At 39.8% G+C, this 22,569-nt stretch overlaps 1 protein-coding gene across 1 annotated transcript; it reads right to left on the reverse strand.

Moving 5' to 3' along the window:
* Window positions 1-1,871: 1,871 nt before the first annotated feature.
* On the reverse strand, window positions 1,872-11,624 carry LOC147889368 (uncharacterized). The gene is made up of 3 exons (XM_087391241.1): window positions 11,451-11,624; window positions 2,273-2,392; window positions 1,872-2,183 (listed from the first exon to the last, which is right to left on the reverse strand). The coding sequence occupies exons 1-3, from the start codon at window positions 11,622-11,624 to the stop codon at window positions 1,872-1,874; spliced, it is 606 nt and encodes a 201-aa protein (XP_087247367.1).
* Window positions 11,625-22,569: the final 10,945 nt, after the last annotated feature.

Raw genomic sequence — 22,569 nt, forward strand, 5'->3', positions numbered from 1 at the left:
GTCTTACTATTTTAGTGTGTGTTTCTTTGATTTTGCAGGTATTAGAGTGAGGATTTTAGATGGCAACCAAAAACTTTGGTCATGCCACTAGGAAGCGGTTTGTCACTCTACCCGGCGAAGATGTGGATGTACAAAGTATCTCTTTGCCATAAAGTCCTACCTCACTAATTTCATGTGCAGAAGTTTTCAATACTGTGAATGTGGATGGTAGCTGGAAAAGGATAGCAGTGGCAAAAGGAGATTGGGTTCTGATGCAACCCAACAAGCAGAGAAAGCAGCAAATCAACTAACACTTTTTTGGCTTCTTGGAAGGACAGAGTGAAAGATTTCAGAGTAAAAAAGGAAGGCACAAGATGTGTCAGAGAGGTTCGAATACAACATGTCTACATGCACTGAGAACTTGTATTACAAGATCATCTTGCTTATCTTCTACACTATAGACCCAATTGTAAGTGTATTTGTGTAATGAAATACTTGAAATGAAATATTTGTTTCTTTCGATGACAGACAGTCTCTTTGTTTTCATTCATATATATATCCCTCATCATACAAAGAGTGGCAACCACTCTAGGATTCTTTGATGATTTACATGGTGCTATTGGGAGCTACAGTATAGAGGTAGAAAATCAACAACCTCGGCTGAATCGGGTATATTTTTTTATGATCACTTTTATCAATTGATGGACAATGCTCACTCACACGGTTTATTAAAAAAGCAAGATCTCCCGGCATGGAATACAGTTGATTGGCTAGTCCTTGATGGCAACATCAGAGAATCCTACAGAGCTAAACTATTTTCGGAAGTACAGCATTCCCTGAAACCAAATATCACTACCAAGATAGTTAAAATCAATGTTTTCATGCCACTTATAGTTTTTGTAGAACTTTTTCTGGATTATCCAGTTAAAGTTTGTAAAACAATGTTGACTTTTAGAGCAAAAGGGTATGACGAAGTTCCAATTCCAAAATTTTTGGATAATGGTTGGGATAGAATGGTGGCCAACAATGTGTATTGTGAGGTTGCTCATAAGTCCATCAACATGAAGTACATGATTGCCTTGCAAAACTTTATTTTCTCTTTTTACTATAAACGCAGTAGGATGATAGGCACAAAACTTGTGGCAATGGACCAAGACAAGAGGTCATCAGGTCCAATAATTGAAATCAATGTTATTGAGAATGACATCCTTCTAACATCCATCTCACTTGGACAATGCTGCACTCTCTATCAAATACGCAATGACATTATTATGGAGACTGAGAACAATATCCATAAAGAATTTTCATTCATTTCGGACAACAGGAAAGTAAGTTGGTTTCCACTGTGTGTTTCTCCTAATTTGACCACCTTGTGTTTCTCTTAATTTGATTCTCTTTACATTTGCATAATATATTTACATATTACTAAAAATTTATTTTTGTAGATACTTCAAAGGAGCGAAAATAAAATTCAATGCAAGGACATTATAAATAGAACAATTCAAATAATACAAAGCTATTGACTCAGGTATTACTTGCAACCAAAAAAATATATTTGACATTTGATGTATTAATAGAAATTGATTACAAGCATCATCTATTTTTCTATTATTGCTCAAAATCTCTCTCTTGACTTTTTTGCAGTGGAGACTCCCAAGAATCTTCCACATGTTGCTCAGATTGCTACTGCTGTGGATCCTGCTACTCTGGATCATGTTGCTGTGGATCTTGCTGTGGATCCTGCTATTGTACATCCTATTGTGGATCCAGTTGCTCTACATCCTGCTGTGGATCTTGTTGCTACACATCCTCCGTCGGTACTACCTCCTCCTGCATCCACTCCCCCTGCCTCCTCTTGCATCAACTCCTCCTGCTTTGGTGTCCCTACCTCCTCATCCATGGGCTTGGGCTCCGGCCTCATGCTGCTTTGATGTCCCTGCCTCCTCGTGCATAGGCTCGGGCTTTTGGAAAAGATCAAGCAGCTCATCAACACTGACACCTTCTAGAATGTCTTCTAGATTGCTAGTGCCTGGGACATTCTGAGCCTCTTGCTCAACTCGGAGATCCTCAGTGCCTTTTGAGCCCTCTCCTATATGGACTGGTTGGTCTGGTGCTGGACAAGGGGAAGAGTGCTCTAGCAGCTTTAGAATTGTCTTTGCTCTGAAGCTATGTACATATTCGGAGCCAAAACTATCCTCTTTCATCTGCAATAAAAACAAAGAATGTTTTCAATATTTTTATATCAATGCATTAAATTTAGAACTTTCAAATAGTATGCAATGAAAGCACTCACAAATTCAGGCTCTTTCTCTGAAAAGTATGTGTCCATCATATATTTGGCACTGATGAGAGTCCTCCATCCACAGGAGAAAGGATCCTCCTGTTGTGGTGTCTGTTTTATCAAAATAGAAAGCTAAAATATATATTGGACTATGAAGAGTGCAAAAATAAGAGGGAGATAAAGATAAGTGACAATGATTACTGTACTCGCAATGACATTGGGTGAGGTGAATCTAACATCTTTAACTTTGGATCATGGAGGTCCAGTGCATCCATTAGTCTTTTGAGACAACTGCAATGGGAATGAAGGGCAACAAATTATAAAATTCACACTTCTGCAAGTATATGCGATATGGCTGACTTTTCAAGAGAAAACCTAAAAATTGCATTTTAGAGAAAAAGTATAGGCAATGACTGACTTACAATTCTAAATCTTGGTGGGTATCCTTTAAGGAGTCGAATGTATAGCATAGCTTTTGCTATACATCTATATGTACCAAACTCCAATGATTGTTGCAAGAGAAACAAATAACATGAGGGGACTAGACCAAGAGGGTATAAATTTAATTTAAACAATCAAGATTTTGACAACAGAGGGTAGTAGTGGAAAAGGTTAGGGAACATACTCTGAGCAATATGGGAGGAGAATCATATCAACCACATCCAAATTACAAAAACAAAACCACTTGGAAATTCTTTTGGTTGACGTCTTCTTATCTTTCAACTTGAAAGGCATAGCTGGATCAACTATATACACAGAGTGTTGAAGGCTCTGGTGGATGTGACTCTTCAAAAAACTACAGAAAATAACTTCACTTAGCTTATGAAAAAGTGAATGCTACAAAGAGATAAACACAATTGACATAGAAAGATATACTTACTATAGAGCTGCAAGCATGATTGTGCAAGTCACATGTTTTTCTTTCTGTGCTAAAGCCATGATGCAGTCTTCTATCAAGTCCCAGGTCATGTCATCATTCACAATCTAGATGGCTACTCTGATCCTTGGTCCAAGTTGTAGGAGCTTCTGCTGAATTTGCACTATCCTCACTAATGTCTGAGATTGCAAGACAGACACTGTTTCTTTGACTCTTTCCTTGAGGGACTCTTCATAGGCAACCTTGCCTCTGGTATGAAGTTGGTGAAACATCTTTACAACCTTGAATCCATCATCTTTAGGTTTCCTGGCTGGAGGTATCAACAAGATATTCCTCATTTTCAGATCATCCCAATCCTCTGCATTAAGGATCTTGTCATATCTATATCTAACCCAAAAAGTGTTTGGATGTCTTTCTTCATGATAGTGACCTGTGTGCATGTGCTGCTACCATCATGGTGTCCATGAAAAACTCTATGAGCCACTCTTCAGTAGCTTCTTGGAGAGCAAGTAGTGCAGTCCTTTGCTATCTAAAGTCCAGATGCCAGTTCATGCATACTGCCCTGACTAGCCTCTGGAATGGTGCCATGGGTATTGCATATCCTATGGCTTTCTGAGCCTTCCTGATCTCCATCAGGATAGATCTGCTTTGGCTCACTCTTTTCTTCTTGTTCCTTGCTAGCATGTGCATAGGCTTCCCCTTCTTTGAAGATTTAGACCTGGATGGAGTTGTGGCAGCCCCTGCAATGTCCGATCCTTTTCCTTTCCTTTTGCTTTTGCTTTGGTTCTTGCCATAGTATATTGTGCTCTTCTCTTGGAAAAAAACCCAAACATCACAAGGAAATCAGCAACCTAAGAGTTTGCTTGAAAACGCGATATGGTGTAAAAAGATAGAGAAAAGCCTCAAATCACGTTTTTTAGCAAATATCTTTGGACATACCCCAGGAACACTCAGCATGCTAAAAGTTTTCTAGAAAACACGATATGGGGGAGAAAAATAAAGAACAAGCTCAAATCGCATTTTTGAGAAAATATATTAAAGCCTACTCTAATCAATCAGTTTGGACTCTACCATCCTCCTAAACCCTACAATGCAGATGAGATGTGCTCAGAAAAACAACTCATAGAGTGCCTTTGAGAGAAAGCTATGGAATGGTCATTTCACCTTACTAATAGGAAAAACCAATGACTTGTGGCAGATTGCTTACCTGGGCTTATGTGTATAGCAGGAGCTAAAGCTAGGGAGGTGTGAGATGGACCTGGGGAGGTTGTGGTTGGAGCTACAGTGGGTGGTGGATCTGGTGAGGGAGGTTGGATTTGGAGCTGTAGTGGGACTCTGTGATGGAGGTAATGAGGTAGTGAGGTTAGAGCTAGATATGGAGCTAGTGAGGTAGTGGGGTTAGAGCTAGAGGTGGTGAGGTTGGAGGTAATTGAAACTAGAGATAGGGATGAAATGAAGGGTACCTATTTTGAGACGGTGTTTTGTCTCAAAATCTATGCAAACAATGATGAGGAAATAAATGCACAAGAACCTAGAAGACCATTTTCCACACGTGTGGCTGGCAAGACAGATGTGACATTCATTGGAAATTGTGCCCTTTCCTCTTATCTATAGTTTCTCCATCCCTCTAGCAGTTTTGATCTACACTTTCCTCCATCCCTCTAGCAGACAGAAAAAATCTAGGTACTCATTCTACCACTTAGCAATCTGCTACATTTGTTTGCTACTAGTGTTTTCTTGATCTGTGATTATGTAGACCTCATATTTTCTTTGGTGCCAGTACTTGGTCCATAGAAGATAACTTTTTTTTCCAAAAAACGCGATTTGAGGCTCTTTTCCATAAAAACACCGTATATAACATGCTAGGTGTGCACAAGCTTGTAGGGAGGACAAAATGAATGATACTCTAAAAAGCCTGGTCTAAAAATATGTGCATGCAATCACTAGATACTCTAAATATAGTACCTTGAAGACCAGTTTTGGCATGTGTTTTCCCCCATCATTATCCCCACCTACCTATACTTATGCAAAAGCCCTAGTCTTGATCTATTTAATTCTACTTCATCAATAGCTATTAGGCATTTACTTGAACTTATTGCATCAAGAGGAAGGACTTTTTGCTAGAAAACGTGATATGGAAGAGAAAAACAAAGAAAGAGCTCAAATCATGTTTTGGAGCAAATTTTGCTTAAGCCCAATCTAATCAATTAGTTGTACTCCACCATCCTCCTAAACCCTAGATTTTACAGATGAGATGTGCTCAAAAAAACATTTCAGGGAGTGTCTTTGAGAGAAAGCTATGGAATGGTTATTTCACCTTAACAATAGGATAAACCAATGATAGGAGATAGATTGCTTACCTAGGCTTGTGTGTAGAGCTAGAGTTGGTGGAGCTAGAGAGGTGTGAGATGGAGCTGGGGTGGTTAAGGCTGGAGCTGCAGTGGGTAGTGGAGCTGGTGAGGTTGGAGTTGGAGCTGCAGTGGGACTCTATGATGGAGGTGGTGAGGTAGTGAGGTTGGAGCTGGAGCTGGTGAGGTAGTGAGGTTGGAGCTAGAGCTGGTGAGGTAGTGAGGTTGGAGTTGGAGCTGGTGAGGTAGTGAGGTTGGAGCTAGAGCTGGTGAGGTAGTGAGGTTGGAGGCAACTGAAACTAGAGATAGGGATGAAATGAAGGCTAACTCTACTTAGAGGCAGTTTTGTCTCGAAATGTGTTTAATCATGAGGAAATAAATGCACATGAACCTAGAAGACCGTTTTCCACACGTGTGGCTGACAAGGCAGATGTGTCATGCATTGAAAACTGTGCCCTTTCCCCTTATCTACACTTTCCTCCATCCCTACACATCCTTACCTTGCATCACTGCCATCATCTCCCCCCCCCCCCTTTACTCCCATCATCCCTTCAACACCCCCCCTCCCCCCTTACTCCCATCATACCCCCAACACCCCCCCCTTACTGCACCTGTGCAAGAGCCACAGACAAGTCACCAAGGTTAGCCATGGACAAAACAAATCCAGGTACTCATATATACCACTTAGGAATCTGTTATATTTGTGGGCAGTAGCGTTTTCTTGATCTGTGATTGTGTAGACCTCACCATTCCTTAGGTGCCAGTGACACATCACATAGAGAATAACTTCTTTTGCCACAAAAACGTGATTTGAGGCTCTTTTCCATTTAAACACACTATATTGCATTTATTAGCAAAATATGCTAGGTGTGCAAGTATTAGATTAAAAACGTAATTTGGAGTTGTTTTCCTGAAGAAACATGAATATCACCTTTTCTAGCAAAAGGTACTAACCTTATTAGTATGTATCAACTTGAGAAGAGCTTGATGGGTGCCATCTTAATGGTTGTCAGCTTGATGTATCTTGAGCTGTAGTGGGTCAGTGTGGATAATAGTTTGATGGGTGTCAGCTTGATGGGTTTAGATAGAGCTGTAGTGGGTCTAGGGAAAGGACCTAGAGCTATATTAGGTCCAGCTATAGTGGGTCTGGGGGAAGGACCTAGAGCCTGTAGGGAGGAAGATGAAACTAGATATGGAGATGACAACAGGAATGCTTATGGCAGCTTGGTCTAAAAATAGGTGCATGCAATCACTAGATACTCTAAATATAGTACCTTGAAGACTAGTTTTGGCATGTGTGGCTGACAAGTATGACTTGAATAGATATCTCTGCCATCTACTCTTATCTTCACTTTTTCCCATCCATTCAACAGTTTTGAATCTTCATCTTCTTCCCCATTTTCATCTGGACAATACATTATGCCTTGCTTTTTTCCCATCATTATCCCCACCTACCTATACTTGTGCAAAGAGCCATGGAGAGAAAGGCTACAGGTACTTAAACACACCACAGTCTTGATCTACCTTTCCAATTGTCTTCTTCAGTTGTCTAATTCTACTGCATTAGCTAGAAGTCATCTGCTTCATCTTTTGAATGATCAAGACAACTATCTTGCAGATTCACCTGAATTTTCTTTGGACATCATGTTTTTGCATTAGTCTTTTAACGTTGATGATACAACTCTAAATATTGAAGCATATACCTTTCTGCTCACTCCGCTCACATCAAGAGCCTCTTGAATTTTCGTGACATCAGCTTTACTTTCCGATACAAAGTCTTCAAGCACTTCACGTTTTACCTTCTTAAACTTCTTTTCCTCCATCATGTTCTTTGCAACAACAGTGGAGACTAAACCCTTCATTTGTTTAACATGAATTAAATTAAGATCAATGTTTTCTTTCTCAAGTCCTAAAATTTTCCTGCAACAAGTAAACTTATCAATATTATAGATTTTCTTGCAAGACAGACACATACATACAAATACAATGGCTAAACAAGATGTACTCTTACCTTGCTTTTTGTACTCTGCGCTTACATCCTCCAGTACCAGCTTTCAACTCTGCAATGTTTCGAATTCTCTTGCTTTGTGTCTCTCTCCATGAATGGTTCTCTTCATTCTTGCTCTCCTTAGCTCATTCTTTGTCTTTGAATGCTCTTCGATTTCCCTTTGTAGCTGCTCTTTCAAGTATGAATTTATCGACATTTCTTGGTCCTTCTCCATTCTTTCTCGGACACACAATGTCTTGTACATTTTTGTAGTTGAGTATTGAGTTGAAATGTATCCATACATTCCATTGTTCTCATTGCCCACAAACCTCACTAGCGTTGTCGGATTAGAAAATGGAGGGCTCAAATTTCTCAATGGACATTTTGGGCAAATCTTTCCATCGCACCATAACTCGATATGTTGGGAGCCTACTCTTCTCATGTTTTCCTTTTTCTTAGCATTCACAAGTGGAACCTTTCCTCTTTTCTATAGTGGCACATATCTTTCTTCTAAATCAATATGTAAATGGTGTAGCTGCTTCTTTTGAGGTTCTTCCTCAATAGCATGGTTGCATGTAGCCATTTCATGAGGGTTGGTTCTTCATCTTGTCTGCTTTTTTATAAAACTCATCTAATCTTTCCTAGTAATAATTCAAATATTTGAAAACAAATGGATTAGTGATGGCATGATGGATTCTTTATGAGAGGCCACCGTCAAAAGAGATGCGGGATCTATATGGAGAGTTTAATGCAGCGTCTTCTCAATTATTTGAAAGGGCTTTTTTATTCCTCCATGGACGGACACACCTGTGGTCCTAAACTAACAAATATCCATATTTTATTGCTTTTTCCACATTTTAGAAGAGAGATAAAAGAGAAAATAGCAAATTTCTTACAGGGCCCCAAAATGAGCTCCCTTTTTTCCTAATGTGTATGAAAGAGAAATCTAAAGATTAAAGTCATGAGATCAGATAGAGGAGGTGAATACATGTCTTCAGCATTCATGAACTTTTGCAGAAGCCACGTCATACGAAGACAATTCACTTGTGCGCAGAATGCAAGAGCTAAAAGGAAGAATGGTATTTTAGTAGAAAGTGCTAGAGCAATGCTTAGTGAGAAGCATCTTCTGAATTAGTATTGGATAGAAGCAATAGCCACTACAAACTACTTGCTTAATTGGCTTCCTATAGAACCGATTCAAGGTATGACACCTTATGAAGCATTCATTGGACACAAGCCACACATTGGGCATCTTTGCATATTTGGTTACATAGCATATGCCCACATACATGATGATCATTACAAGAAATCAGATGCAAAGTCATGTAAATGCATCATTGTTGGCCACAGTGAAGAAAGCAAAGCATACAACTTGTATGATCCCATCAACCGCAAGGTCATTATCTCCAGAGATGCAATCTATGAGGATGAATTAGAATGGAAAACCTCAAACACACAGGAGATAGAAGCATCGACTTCACCATCCTCTACAAAACAAGTTGAAGAAGAAGAGCAAGAATTGCCAACAACACCCCAAGCAAAGCCATAGCAGCTCAGATGGACTACTAGAGGGGAAGCAAACAACCATCCAGATTGACATATGCTCAGAAAGGCAAAGCAATTCAGGTTGAAACCACCAATTCTACTCTTATGACTACCATCATGGCTACAGAAGAGCCATTGTACTTCGAAGATGCAGTAGACAAGCCCGAATGGCAAAGTGCTATGAATAAAGAAATGGATGCTTTGTATAAGAATAATACTTGGGAATTATGCGACCTTCCACTAGGAAAGAAGGCCATAGCAAACAAATGGGTATACAAAGTGAAGTACAATCCAGATGGCAGTATTCAAAGATACAAAGCCAGACTAGTTGCAAAAGGATTTGCATAGCAATATGGTCAGGATTATGATGAGACTTATGCTACAGTAGCAAAGATGGATTCCATATGGTTCTTGATATCACTAGTGACACTCAGTAGATGGAATGTGTACCAGCTCAATGTCAAGAATGCATTTCTCAATGGTTACCTAGACGAGGAAGTCTACATACAACAACTAGCAGGTTATGTTGAACCAAGAAAAGAAAATAAGGTTTGCCATCTCAAGAAAAGTCTCTATGGGATTAAAGCAAGCACCCAGAATTTGGTACAACAGAATCGATAAATATTTTGCTGATTTGGGATATATGAAGTCCAATCTAGATCATACACTCTACTAGAACTTTTCAAATTAGCCATTCTTGAATTTATAAATCTTTTTTGCACACTTTGATGAGTTTTAAGCTCCTTGAGTAAAGTGTCCATGGAAGATTTATGACCATCAACGGTGGCTAGCACCCATTGCTCCACCACTTGCTATTTATAACGTCATGATGTGCATGCCAAAGACATTGGATTGAATTGCATATTACAAACAAGAATTGCAAACGATGACATAGAAGAATTGCATTTTAAGTGATTTGCATTTCAAATGATTTGCATTTTAAATATTTTTAGTTTAGAACAATTGCATTTTAAAAGAATTGCAACATTTTATTTGATGACAAAAAAGAAGTGTGAATTGCAATGTCTCATTTTCATTTTCCCTCCAATTGCAACATTAATTAGACAACACCTCTTCTTTTGAGTCACTAGAATTTGGTTCACGGTGTGTAAGTACAGGAGCATCATCCAATGGACCTGGAAGATCTATGTGTAGCCACTTTGGCATATCACCGATCACTGCACACCCCTTTCACATCATCCAGCACTCTACCATTCACATAGATGTATACCAGCTTCTCAAATCTCTTTGATGTCAAGCGGCTCCGTGTGATGGAATGCAAAAACTTGTAGTTACTCCAGTTTTGTTCACTAGAGAAATTACTACAAGGTTGTGACAATAACTTCATGGCCTAGGCTTGCAATTGAGGCATGGACACTCCACACTCTTCCCACCATCTCCATGCTAGCATATCTTTGGCTAATTGTTTGATTCTTGGATAGGCAAATAGTCCTCTATTTCAAAAAGTTGAGAGTTCCTTAATAGCAAAGGCATACTCTATCCTATCCTCAAAGAAACTTCCGAGAAGATCATGCTACCATGACTGCATAATCTATACATCTATCTCTCTACAGTATTCCCACCATTGCAAATCTAATATATGGGCAACATAGTGCAAAGAGTTGTGAGCCTAATTCCATTATTTTTGCACCATCTTTTGCAATATGGTCAGTCAACTCAAACTGTAGCCACCTTTTCCTAGCCTTGCATCTTCCTTCAAAACATCACTCTTAGCAGTCCACCAAGCCATATAAGCACTCCCCATGCTTGGCCCTTTCACATCCAATCTATGAACTGCAAACCAAATTGCTTTCATCGCTTCCACCATAGAAGATACCCTCTTCCAAAACACATGATTATTACAAAGTGTCTTTGACTCAGTGAATTTGGTATGAGCATCACTGGAGCATGGCTTGGCTATCCACTTTGTAGTCTCTGCACTGTTACAAGCCCCTACTGCTTTAACAACTGCTCCATCATTATATAGTTTGTGCCAAAATGTGTTTCACCTAGCTTTAGAAGCTCTAGTGGGTGCTTCGTGGGTTTGTGATTCCTAAATATACCAAGCAATCGCTCGTGGTTAATAAAGGATAACACGAACTTTTGAGCCTCATCCACAGCAACCTTGAAGATTTGGGTCTCAAATGTTCTGTACCAATCCTCCAAGACAAGGTCCAGGTAGTGACACGAGCATGGCAATGTCCAAATACATCGATATCTATGATTTTTAATTTTTCCATCCTTTTGACAATTCTTAGCATTATCAGTATTCAGTTGAATAATATTGTCAGGACCAATATCTTCAATACATCTACTTAGATGCTCTGTAATAAATTCTCCTATCTTGGTGTCACCACTCATATCAATCAATTGTTGAAAAGCCTCACCTTTGAATGTCACAACCATGACATTGATCAAGGGCCTCTTACTAACATTCTTCCATTCGTTTGATACAATGATGCAGGCCGTTTTCTCAATGCCATCGTAAACCACTTGCTGCATCTCCTCTTTCATCATATTGTAGTATGCATCCAACATGCTATTAGGAATGGCATCATAAGTAGGCATTGTGAAAGCCGGTGGGCTAGCTTTAGCAACAAAGTCCATGGCTTTTTCCCAATGTGGGCTTTGCACCATGCTCAATGTATATCCTGTGCCACAGGTAGCCTCAAATACATCTTGTTGCACCTTCTGGATATGTTTTGCTTTGAAGGAAGCTTCCAAGGATTGTTGTTGCTACACACATTCATGTGCATTCAAATGAGGCACATTACTACATTGTCCTCTTTCCATATGCACATTCAAGCAACTTGTTGACTATGCAATGGACCCTGCGCCACTACTATGTGTAGTTGCACTTTGTGAGCTAAAGAACAAATTGATGTAATGGGCTTATACCAAGGGTTTCAAGGTCTATGTGTTAGTGTGTGATTATGTGTTCTTGTGTGTGTGACCACATGGTGTGTGTGTGTGTGGTTGGTGTGACTACATTAGGTGGTAGAAGGTTCCAATGGGTGTGATTGAGATAATCATCGATCTAATTGAGAAATCAATGGAGTGATTTATGGATCTGGAGATTCTCTCTTGTGGGCACATGCATTGTATCAGTTGCCTACTTAAGGCCACGTCTATTGTTGAATAAACATTGCTTTCCCTTTCATTGTTGTGCTTTCCCATGTCTTCATTGCTACTCCATCATGTGGTATCAGAGCCACTCTGGCCTCTATGAGCCTCGAAAGCTTCCAAAATTGCCATGCCATCATCTTCCCCATCTCTCTCATGTTGTCTTCCACCTTCTTTCCCTATCTTCCTTAAGCTTTTTCTCCCAATCTAGGAAACCATTTCCCAAACCCTTTGAGTTGGAGATACCTTGTGATAGGGCAAACCTACAGCTCCAAGAAATTAGAGGATAGTTTCGCCTGCTACCCGTGCCACCACTCTAATAGTCTGAAAAACTTTCTATGTATTCTCCTTCAGGGCATCAAATTTCCCTAATCACTCATAGCTAGACTTAGGCAACCCTATTATGAGTTTGTTGTTGAAATTGAACCCAAATGCATTAGTTTTCAAAGAGAAATTGGCAAAAAACTAGACGACATTTGGACTTTTGGCTATGGTGATTTGGTGGTACATTTTGCCTTTGCTCCTTGGTGGACAATCTTTGGTAAGAGAGCTTCCTTTCCATGCTAAAATCCCTTTGAAATCCAACTCCAACAGTGCAAATTTGATCCTCCAATTCTTGACTACTTGATTTGGGGGTTTTTTGCATTACTTCCTCATGTTACATGCAATGTTGATGGTTATGTGCTCAAAACTTTGGTTACTTTGCTACTTTCACTCTTCTTTGATGGTTGCTTGTCATATAAGTGGATGGATGAAGTATTTTATGGTAAAAAATTTGACTATCATGATGAAAATCATAGTTTTTGAGTCATCTGTTTGGATGAAGGGCTACATTGACAACAAGGATGTAGCATACATGATGTTTGGAGATGACTTAGTGGTGTATGTAGCATATCTTATGATGAATGTAACTTCTTTGCATTCATATGGAGATGACTATATGTTGAGCTATAAAGTTATACCATATTTCTTCGGGTGCTGTGACATGAAGTTGGGGGTAATAAGCTTCACGCACCTCTTCACTTCCTGCTGCTTTCGAACTAACTGACAAATATATTTATCATTAAGAATGGGACATTAAAAAGAAGCTTTTATGCCAAGATACCACACCATACTTTCCTCCCTCAGATGAGAATAAAGATGGTAACATCCCAAGTGATGTTGTACTCAAGCATAGGGAGAAGGAAAGGATCAGCAGAGGCCATAATCTCAGTGAGCCGATCTATGCCAAAGAGAAGAGTGATACGTTGTTGAAAGAAGATCTTGCAGCTCAGCATGACATGAACTGATATATATCGAGGAGTTTGAAGTTTCTAACAAGGATACTTGTTTTTCTTCTTTCTTTCTCAATCTAGGACACTCAGGGCGATAGTGACCTTTTTCATTACATTCATAGCAAGTGACCCCACTCTTATCTCGAGGCCTATCTTTACTCTTTGGTGCTTTAGGTTGTCGTGCATTAACCAAATGCAATTTCAAATCAGCAAACTCTGCCATCAATTGGGAGATATTATGATCTAACTCAGAGGACTTTGGTACCTGAGGAGTGCCCATTACCTCCACCTTAGAAGTTGAAGCTGTTGAAGACACAAAAGAGGATTCGATCTTTAGAGAAGCTTATTTCTTGGTCGCAATGCAAAGTGCCTCCACGTATGTTGTTGGATCTTTACTCATTACTTTTGAGCAAAGACCAGGCTCCAAAGCCATAACAAATTTGCTCATATTTAAGTGCTCCATCCTTGAGAGACTTTGAGGGGCCGATGATGTAGATGCCACAGCTCACAAAGCTGCTCTTTCATACTTTGTCCATAAATTTTCATATTGGATTGCCAATGCACAGACCAACTCACCCTCTCCTTGATAGAACTAGTCCAACTGCAACATCAAAGCATTTGGCAACTCCACTGCCCCAAATCTCTGCTTCATTGCTACCACCACTTGGTCCCAGTCCTCCTTGGTAGAGTCTGGCAAGGTCTCATGCCAACTCAAGGCTACACCTTTAAGAAAATCAGGCAAAATCTCCGCCCAATCCTTCATGGACCATCCAAAAAGCCGGCATCCTCGAATAAAATCCGGAAGATAAGACTCTGGGTCTTCCCCTTGGGTCCCTCGAAACACTAGAATCTTCATCATGATGAAACACAAAAAGGAAACACCAAGATCCAAATAATATCCCAAACAAGATCCAAACAAGATCCCATAGAGCATTAGTATACCAAGACCGACTTATTATGCATAACCACTTGTTGAAAACCCTCCACAATGTGATCCTCAATAAAGTCTTCAAAAATAAGTGACCAACCAGCACCATGAAAACATTATGTATACATGCATTCCAGAATCACCCCCTTCGCACAATAGGAAGTGCACATAAAAGCTTCAAGATATTGTACTCTTCATCATTTGCATAGCAAAAGAAGTTGAAAGCATTCAGAATCACCACTCCATTGTTATAGTCAAAAACTACCCAAAGAGTCAACTCTTCTTCACACCAAGCTACCAGTGCATGAAACAATCCCCAATCTATCATTGTGCCTGCTGATGGCATTGTCAATTCACCAACATATTCAACAGTGCAAACATAAAAGATATGATCATGGTGACTGTGCGAATAGCTTGAGCATCACCTTCACAATCTTCAAGTTCTCTTAAACGGGCTACAATCTCTTCTAACGGAGTTCTTCCAGGCATTCTCTTTATCTCATCAGAAACACATGCCTATACTAGGCATAACATGCAATCAAGTACACCCGAGACCATTTAGTAAGGTGGGATGAATCCAATACCAAACGTACCCGATGTCTCCACCAAAAGAAGTGACATGAAGTTGGGGGTAATAAACTTCACGCACCTCTTTACTTCCTGTTACTTTCGAACTGAATGACAAAGATATTTATCATTGAGAATGGGACATTAAAAAGAAGCTTTTATGCCAAGATACCACACCATACTTTCCTCCCCCAGATGAGAATGAAGATGGTAACATCCCAAGTGATGTACTCAAGCGTAGGGAGAAGGAAAGGATCAGCAGAGGCCATAATCTCAATGAGCTGTCGCTCTGTGTGAAAGAGGAGAGCGATACGTTGTTGAAAGAAGATCTTCCAGCTCAACATGACATGAACTTATATATATCGAGGAGTTTGAAGGGGCTGATTGGGTCGGATGGGTAGATTCCGAGGAAGCATTGCACCTCCTTCATAGACACCTTTACACTTAGCTCAAAACACTCTACAAACTATCATTAGACACAGAGGCCTATAACTTTCAGTAGAGACATGATATTAGAGATTCAAAGATAGAAAGAGATGTGCCTTAAGATGGGCTTCATGTTGATATAAGTTTCATTGAAAACAGATAGACGATTGAAGAGATATGGACAATTTACTGGAAGGGAGTAAAAACTATCATGAAAACAGGCTATCAGACACAGAGACTCATAACATTTTGCAGCAATATCTTATTCAATATCTAAGCATAAAGAGACATGCCCTTAAAAAGATCTTCGTGCTGATATATGTTTCGTAAGAAACAAAGAAGCGGTCAAAAAGTTATGGACAGTTTACTAGACAAGGGTAAAAACTATCATGAAAATAGACTATCAAACACAAAGACTCATAACTTTTTGCAACAATATCTGATTCAAGATTTGATCACATATAAACATGCGCCTTAAAGAGAGCTTCGTGCAAATATAAATTTCATTAAAATCGGACTATCGAGCATAAAGTTATGAGCAAAACACTAATAGGGGCTCAAACTGTCATGAAAACTACCCTCCACCCATGCTAATTTTGCCTGAGCAGGATGCTCCCTGAAGACTCCACCTTCATCAACGATCTACCCCTCATAGATTTCTCCTAGAAGAGGGGAAGAAGTTTGCATGGTGGCTCAGGAAACCAATGGACCATGTGTGCACAGTGAGCGGCTAAATAGAAAGAACTTTTAAGGCTTTGAAAGAAAGAAAAGGGAAGAGACACTCAAGAGAGAGAGAACCTAAAGTGACCTTCATTACCAATAGAGTGAGAATCCACTCCAACACTATAAACACAAGGGAGAATAAGAGGTTTCCTACATACAAGAGGGAGCGGAAGCTCCAAGGCTACTCATAGAGAGAGAATAAACTAGAGAGAGATGGACTCAAGAGTCTACATAAGAGAATATCTACCAAAGGGAGAGAAGGCTCATGGAAGAGGCTTGAGGAGACTAGAGCTACAGTAACATGAGGCCTAATGGCGGAAGAGATTGATGAACAAGGGAGAGGAGGGCTCCTTTTATAGAGATTTTGTTACCCTCCTTCACCCATTTACAATTGCTGCCTGTAGATTCCTTTCCCCATCAATCACATAAGCCCGTATGTCACCATCCATGTCCTTTTTGGCTACTCTTGCCATGTGTCCCATCACAAGATGCTCAAGACTCTTAAAATATTGAGAAAGTCAAGAGTCTCCCCACATGAAGCCCATAGAGACCCTCTCTTTTCCACATGTCCACATCCTCCTTATTCCACATAGGAATTCTAGAAGGATTCCTCTTGACTTCACACTTCTCCACATGCCTTCCACACGCTTGGCATGTGGCCTCTCTTATATTATTGGAACACATGGATATGAGCCCACCTCTTTATATGACTCACTCTTCCTATTTTCTAAAAACTCCATAATATCCAATACACAAATAACTCTCACCCCATACCAAGGTATTTATAATTCATACCTATGGTATTTACAATGAGCCATTCCACTCATCCTCTCAATCCCATACAATATCATAGAAAATAGAAATAAGTGAGAGCCGCTAGGCTATCACTTGATACTCAAACTCTTATCAAACATAGAGAAAAACAATACCAATGCCAATTAAAAATATCAATTTTTGGCATCACAGTGCTCTCCCATGACTTTAATGTCAAAAAGGATTGTAAGTGATAATCTTGGTTGTGTTATGATCAAAATGATATTTAGTACCAAGATCAAGTATGGACTCTTCAAGAAGAATCACATGAAGACCTTCATCTACATCAATCCAAGGACTTCATCAGCAAATAATAATGAATGTGGATTTTATGGGAAGATCAAAAGATTTCTATCTACAAAAGAAGAACTAGAGAGGGTTACTGCTCCCACTGCTCTCATTCAAGTCAACCTTGATAAGGTTGATAACACATTTGTCTTTTGAGATGTTTTGTGTGCTGAGTTAATGAGGGTTCTTTGCCTTGGGATGTCCCCCTCAAATGATTGTTAGTCTTATGTGAGTTTTACCTTGCTAGACCCATGGGATTTCCCATGCATAGTCATTGTCCAATCTCCCAATTGTAAACCAAGAGACCAAAGTCAAAGTGAAATCATGTTGGGGGAGGATGCCCAAATGAGTCTATTCATGCCGATGCAACTAGAGTGAGTGCCAGGTTGGGATCATGAGTATTGTCACTAGAGGTGGGCAAGACATGAAGTTTCCCATGGACTACTGCTAGGGCTGAGGTCATCAATTTGTGGGGAGATATGAAGAACAAATTGATGTAATGGGTTCATACCAAGGGTTTCAAGGTCTATGTGTTAGTGTGTGATTATATGTGCTTATGTGTGTTTCCACATGGTGTGTGTATGGTTGGTGTGGCTAGATTAGGTGGTAGAAGGTTCCATGTGTGATTGAGATAATCATGGACCTGATTGAGAAATCAGTGGAGTGATTTGTGGATCTGGAGATTCTCTCCTATGGACACATGCATTGTATTAGCTACCTACTTAAGGCCACTTCTACTATTGAATAAACAATGCTTTCCCTTTCATTTTTGTGCTCCCCCATGTCTTCATTGCTGCTCCATCACGAGCAAATTTCCATAGTCTTGCCAATTACTCACTTGGGGATCGAAGACCCATGGTTCTTTCTTTAATTACAAGTTGAGACTGGTGGTGTATGACTATATCATCCATAATCGTGTTTGCACTTGTAGATGTTTCACCACCCAAAATGGCTACTACTCTTTCCACTCCCAACCCTCTACACTTTTTTATCTATCTTTTAGGATCACCTAGGAAGTGTTTGTGCATTTGAGTACATGAACCAGTGTACTCTTTGTGGCAGATGTTACATCTCCACTTTGTGGCAGTTAGGAGCATAACATAATCACACAGTTTTGCAGGGTTTTGGTCTTATTTCTCTAGAGTCATGTTCACTTCTATATACACATACCAATGGATCAATAATGTGCAAAGGTTTCACAAGCACAAATTTTCTTTCTAAATACATTTCAAATTTATTTGTCTTGCGTTGATCAAATTTATTTGACAATATGACTTGCATGAAAACAATCATTTCACTCAGTCTTACTCACCAATGCTTTGTAAGTGTGCTAGACCTCGAGACAGAGCAACCATCCAATCATCTTGCCCCCTCCCAACATATTGGATGGTTATAGATGTGGTAATCTGCTTATGGACATAGGCATGGGATGGCAAATTGCCTTTTCCCACATCTAACTCTCTCTTGAGTAAGGACCTATCTGCACTATGATCATTCGTGACATCATGCTCTATACATGAATGTTTCACACACACTAGCATCTAAATGATAGTTATTTCACACATACCAACTACTTTGCAACCATGTGACACAACTATTTGGAAGATTTAAAAGAATTTGATCATGTTACAGATAATCTTAAATTTTTGGACTCAACTTACATATCATCAAATAGAATATGTATGAAACTAGCAATTGATTGATTTACAACTCCCATGGTCTAAATCAATGTCATATAAACATTCACTCATTTATATCTTTAGATTTTGTGCATGGGGTACTCTGCTTTCTGCATGGTTAATGCCTTGTAGGATGGTAGCAACAGATTCAACACTTGGTCCCTCACATCTCTTTATTTTTTTTTCTTCATTGCCAATCAAATGTTTTCTTATCCTCAGGCAGGTCTTGTGAAGACTTGGTTGCAAAAGTTGCACATCCACTTCTGATGACCTAACATTGTAACAAAATCTTGCAGTTTTACAACATTTTTCCCTCATCCATGAGCCTCATTCTATAGTTGATGTTGTCCTACCCTGAGCCTACCCTATCTTCTTTATTTGCCCATGATTATTGTCCATGTAAAAGAGATAAGCCATCTCATATCATTAATATGTTTTCAGAAATTCAAGACAATGTCACTAATATGTCATCGAAAAACAATGTAAGTTTGATAGACCTCGAGACAAAGCAACCATCTAATCATCTTGCCCCCTCCCGACATAATGGATGGTTACAGATGTGGTAATCCACCTATGGAAATAGGCATGGGATGGCAAGTTGTCTTTTCCCACGTCTTGCTCTCTCCCAAGTAAGCATCTATCTACACTATGATCATCTGCAACATCATGCTCTATACGCGAATGTTGGTATTTCACACACACTAGTGCAGTAGCCAGCAATACCTACATGTGCACTTATCATGATTCTTTGTTCGGATCTATAGAGTAAAGGATGCCTACCTAGGTTGGACATAGCTAACATGAGTTTAGACGTACATAACATACTGACATAGGTTCAACTAACTATTTTGAAAAGAAAGTATTACAAACTACACATAAATTCGTGGTATAATATGCCACAAGTTTCATCTTATAAGTAACTAAACAAGTGTGGTCTGTAATGCTCTCTAGCATGTAATTTGTGAGTTGATACAGGCTGGCAATTGCAAGCTACACAACCGGCTAGAATTTCAATGGGTTGTTATTAGCTGGCGAATGTATGTTCCCATGATGTTGAAAGGGGGTTTCCATTTTCCGAGTGAAAACCCCCGAGCGACGAGCAAACAAAAGGTGGGAGGGGTCAAAATATATAGGCTCAAGTCATTTTTGGGGGGCACAAAATTCCAAATTATTTCAAGGAATATGTAAGTAAATATGAAATATTGATGAATAGAGATAGATATAAATATACCTTTATATAATAAACATATATAATATCCAAGTGGTAACTTATTTTATGACTTTCAAATATCCTTTCTTTTCCTTTCACCATTGGCTGAACCATGGAATTTTGAGCAAATATCCTCTTTATAGTTCCTCAAGATGAGCTAAGAAAAATATATCACACTTTTATAATAGACCCTCTAAGTGTATTCTGCCATAGAAATATGGTTTGAAGAGCTTGCCCCAATCATATTCTGCTGGCGGAATACCCTTGGAGAGCCTACAAAGAAGGGGTCATAAACCAAGCAAAGCTAGATTCTCGGGAATGCAAATAGTACGAGGTGGGCACATAGTATATATAAGATACTACATTGCACGGTATATCAACAATACCGCATGGTATAAATGCCAAACTTGCATGGTATTGGCACTATATCGTGTGGCATATCTATTACCGCTTGGTATAAATGCATACCAAGTGGTAATTCTAGCTTTGTACTGCACAGTGTGTCCTCTTACTGTGTGATAATTGCCTGCGGTCGAGTGTCGGTAAAAAAATGTGACTAGGCTAGTTTCAATCGCTCTAGGGGACCCAAAAAACCTTTAAAATGTTTTAATTTGCTAGTTTAAAATGCTTGTTTTAAATCTGTCCCAAATCCCTACCTACTCCAATTAGGTTTTTGACATAGATTTCTATTAGGATGGACAACCTTGTTAGTAGGGAGGGTGTTTAGTCTCACACAATAGATAGTGTTGGGGGCTCTAAAACGGCCAGATTACCATATGACATGGATCACATGAGACACATTATCAACCGATGAGAGAGGGTATCAAATTGTAACACACGTACACTAGCTTATGGAAGTACTTCAAGACATGATGAGGGATTGGCATCACCAATTCCTTGATAAAAAATACTATGAACAAGGTAAACTACATCGGGATATCTCCGTCCCCCATGAGTTGCAATTTGATCGCACATCTATGCTTACCTATATGATCGCACATGTATGCTTAAGTATATGAGGGGGCTTACGAACCAGCATACATCAAAGTTTTGAGATGTGGTCAACGCTAGAGTGTAAAGACGTTTGCATGTACATAAGGATGTTGGGGAGAGAATTTAAGGAGCTACAAAAAGATCCTTTCAAATAGCAATGAGAGGTAGTGGGAGGTGGCATGGGTCCAAAAATAGGAAATGGTTACTTCTCATCTTGGGAGTGTTGAGATATCAAGCTCTACCCCCGATATATCTCCTGGATGACTATCATTTATGTCACCGCCTATGTTAGTTGTACTCGTGGTGTAGTTAGACTACCACGTATGTTTTTGGTTTGGGTTCACATATGAACCACGTATTCTAGGGTTTGACATATAGGGTATTTCCCTATTCTATTGTATTGTTGTTGTGTAAAAAAGTGAAGAAAGGCTTCACCCTCCAACCTTGTGTCCTCTCTCTTTTGTGTGTTGTGAAGAAAGCTGAACTTGAGTCTCCTATCTCTCTCCCTTATTCTTTACATGGTATCAGAGCCTTGTTCGTGGTAAGGAGCTCAAGAAAGCAAGCCAAGTTTGTGGTGTCCTGGTAAGAGGACCAGTGTTGCTTTCCTATTTCGAGTTTGGGAGCAAAACTCTGCAGGTAGCACAGCCAGAAGTGCAGGAGTGCACTGTTTCAGATTGAGAGGCCCTTCGCGGTGTGCGAGAGTGCAGTATATGCTGCGGGAGAGGGCGAAACCCTCGGTCACTTCATTTTTTTGATTTGAGGCCGTTTCGGGGCCCGTTTTGAAGGCGGAAGTTCTTCGCAGGCACTCAGAAAAAAGCCCTGTTTTTCGCTGTGCGACCACTGCGCGCGGCTAGTCGGTGGAAAGGTGCCACAGAAATTGCATCGTATGCCTGTGTGCAGAGATATTGGGAGTTGCAGATTCATGCCTGTTGCCTGTTGATGCAAAATCGTCACTAGGAAGTGACTGTGTGGTGAAATACCACTTTCGTCAGTGTTGCAGATCTGTCCCTGTGAGGCTTTTCGCAGAAGTTTTGCTATTTGCCCTTGTGAGGCATTTGCTGTGTTTACAGGTTGCTGTTGCAATTTGTGATTTGTAAAATGTCTGAGAATCTGTCTACCATTGTCAGTGAGAAGCTTGACAAGAACAACTTCCAAGCATGGAAGTTCAGGATGACAAACTTCCTTATGGGAAAGGGAGTTTGGGAGTACATCAGTGGTGAAACTGCAGAACCAGTTTTGGGTGCTGCTCCCACTCCTGCTGAATTGAAGGCCTTTAAAGAATGGCATGAAAAAGCCAGAAAATGCCTGTATTGGCTGTCTGTTAGCATTTCAGATTCTATGATTGTGCATATACAGGATCTAGAGATGCCTAAGGAGGCATGGGATACATTGGTGAAGCTGTATAGCACAAATACCAAAGCACGAAAGATGCAGCTAAAGCAGGAGTTGCACAATGTGCAAAGGAAAAATCTGAATATAAATGAGTATTCCTTGAAGGTGAAAGGCCTTGCAGATTCTCTTGCCTCCA

The sequence above is a fragment of the Dipteris shenzhenensis genome, chromosome 20 (assembly GCF_047967505.1).
Source record: "Dipteris shenzhenensis isolate YYH24624 ecotype China chromosome 20, Dip_SZ_1.0, whole genome shotgun sequence".
Classification (NCBI taxonomy): Eukaryota; Viridiplantae; Streptophyta; class Polypodiopsida; order Gleicheniales; family Dipteridaceae; genus Dipteris; species Dipteris shenzhenensis.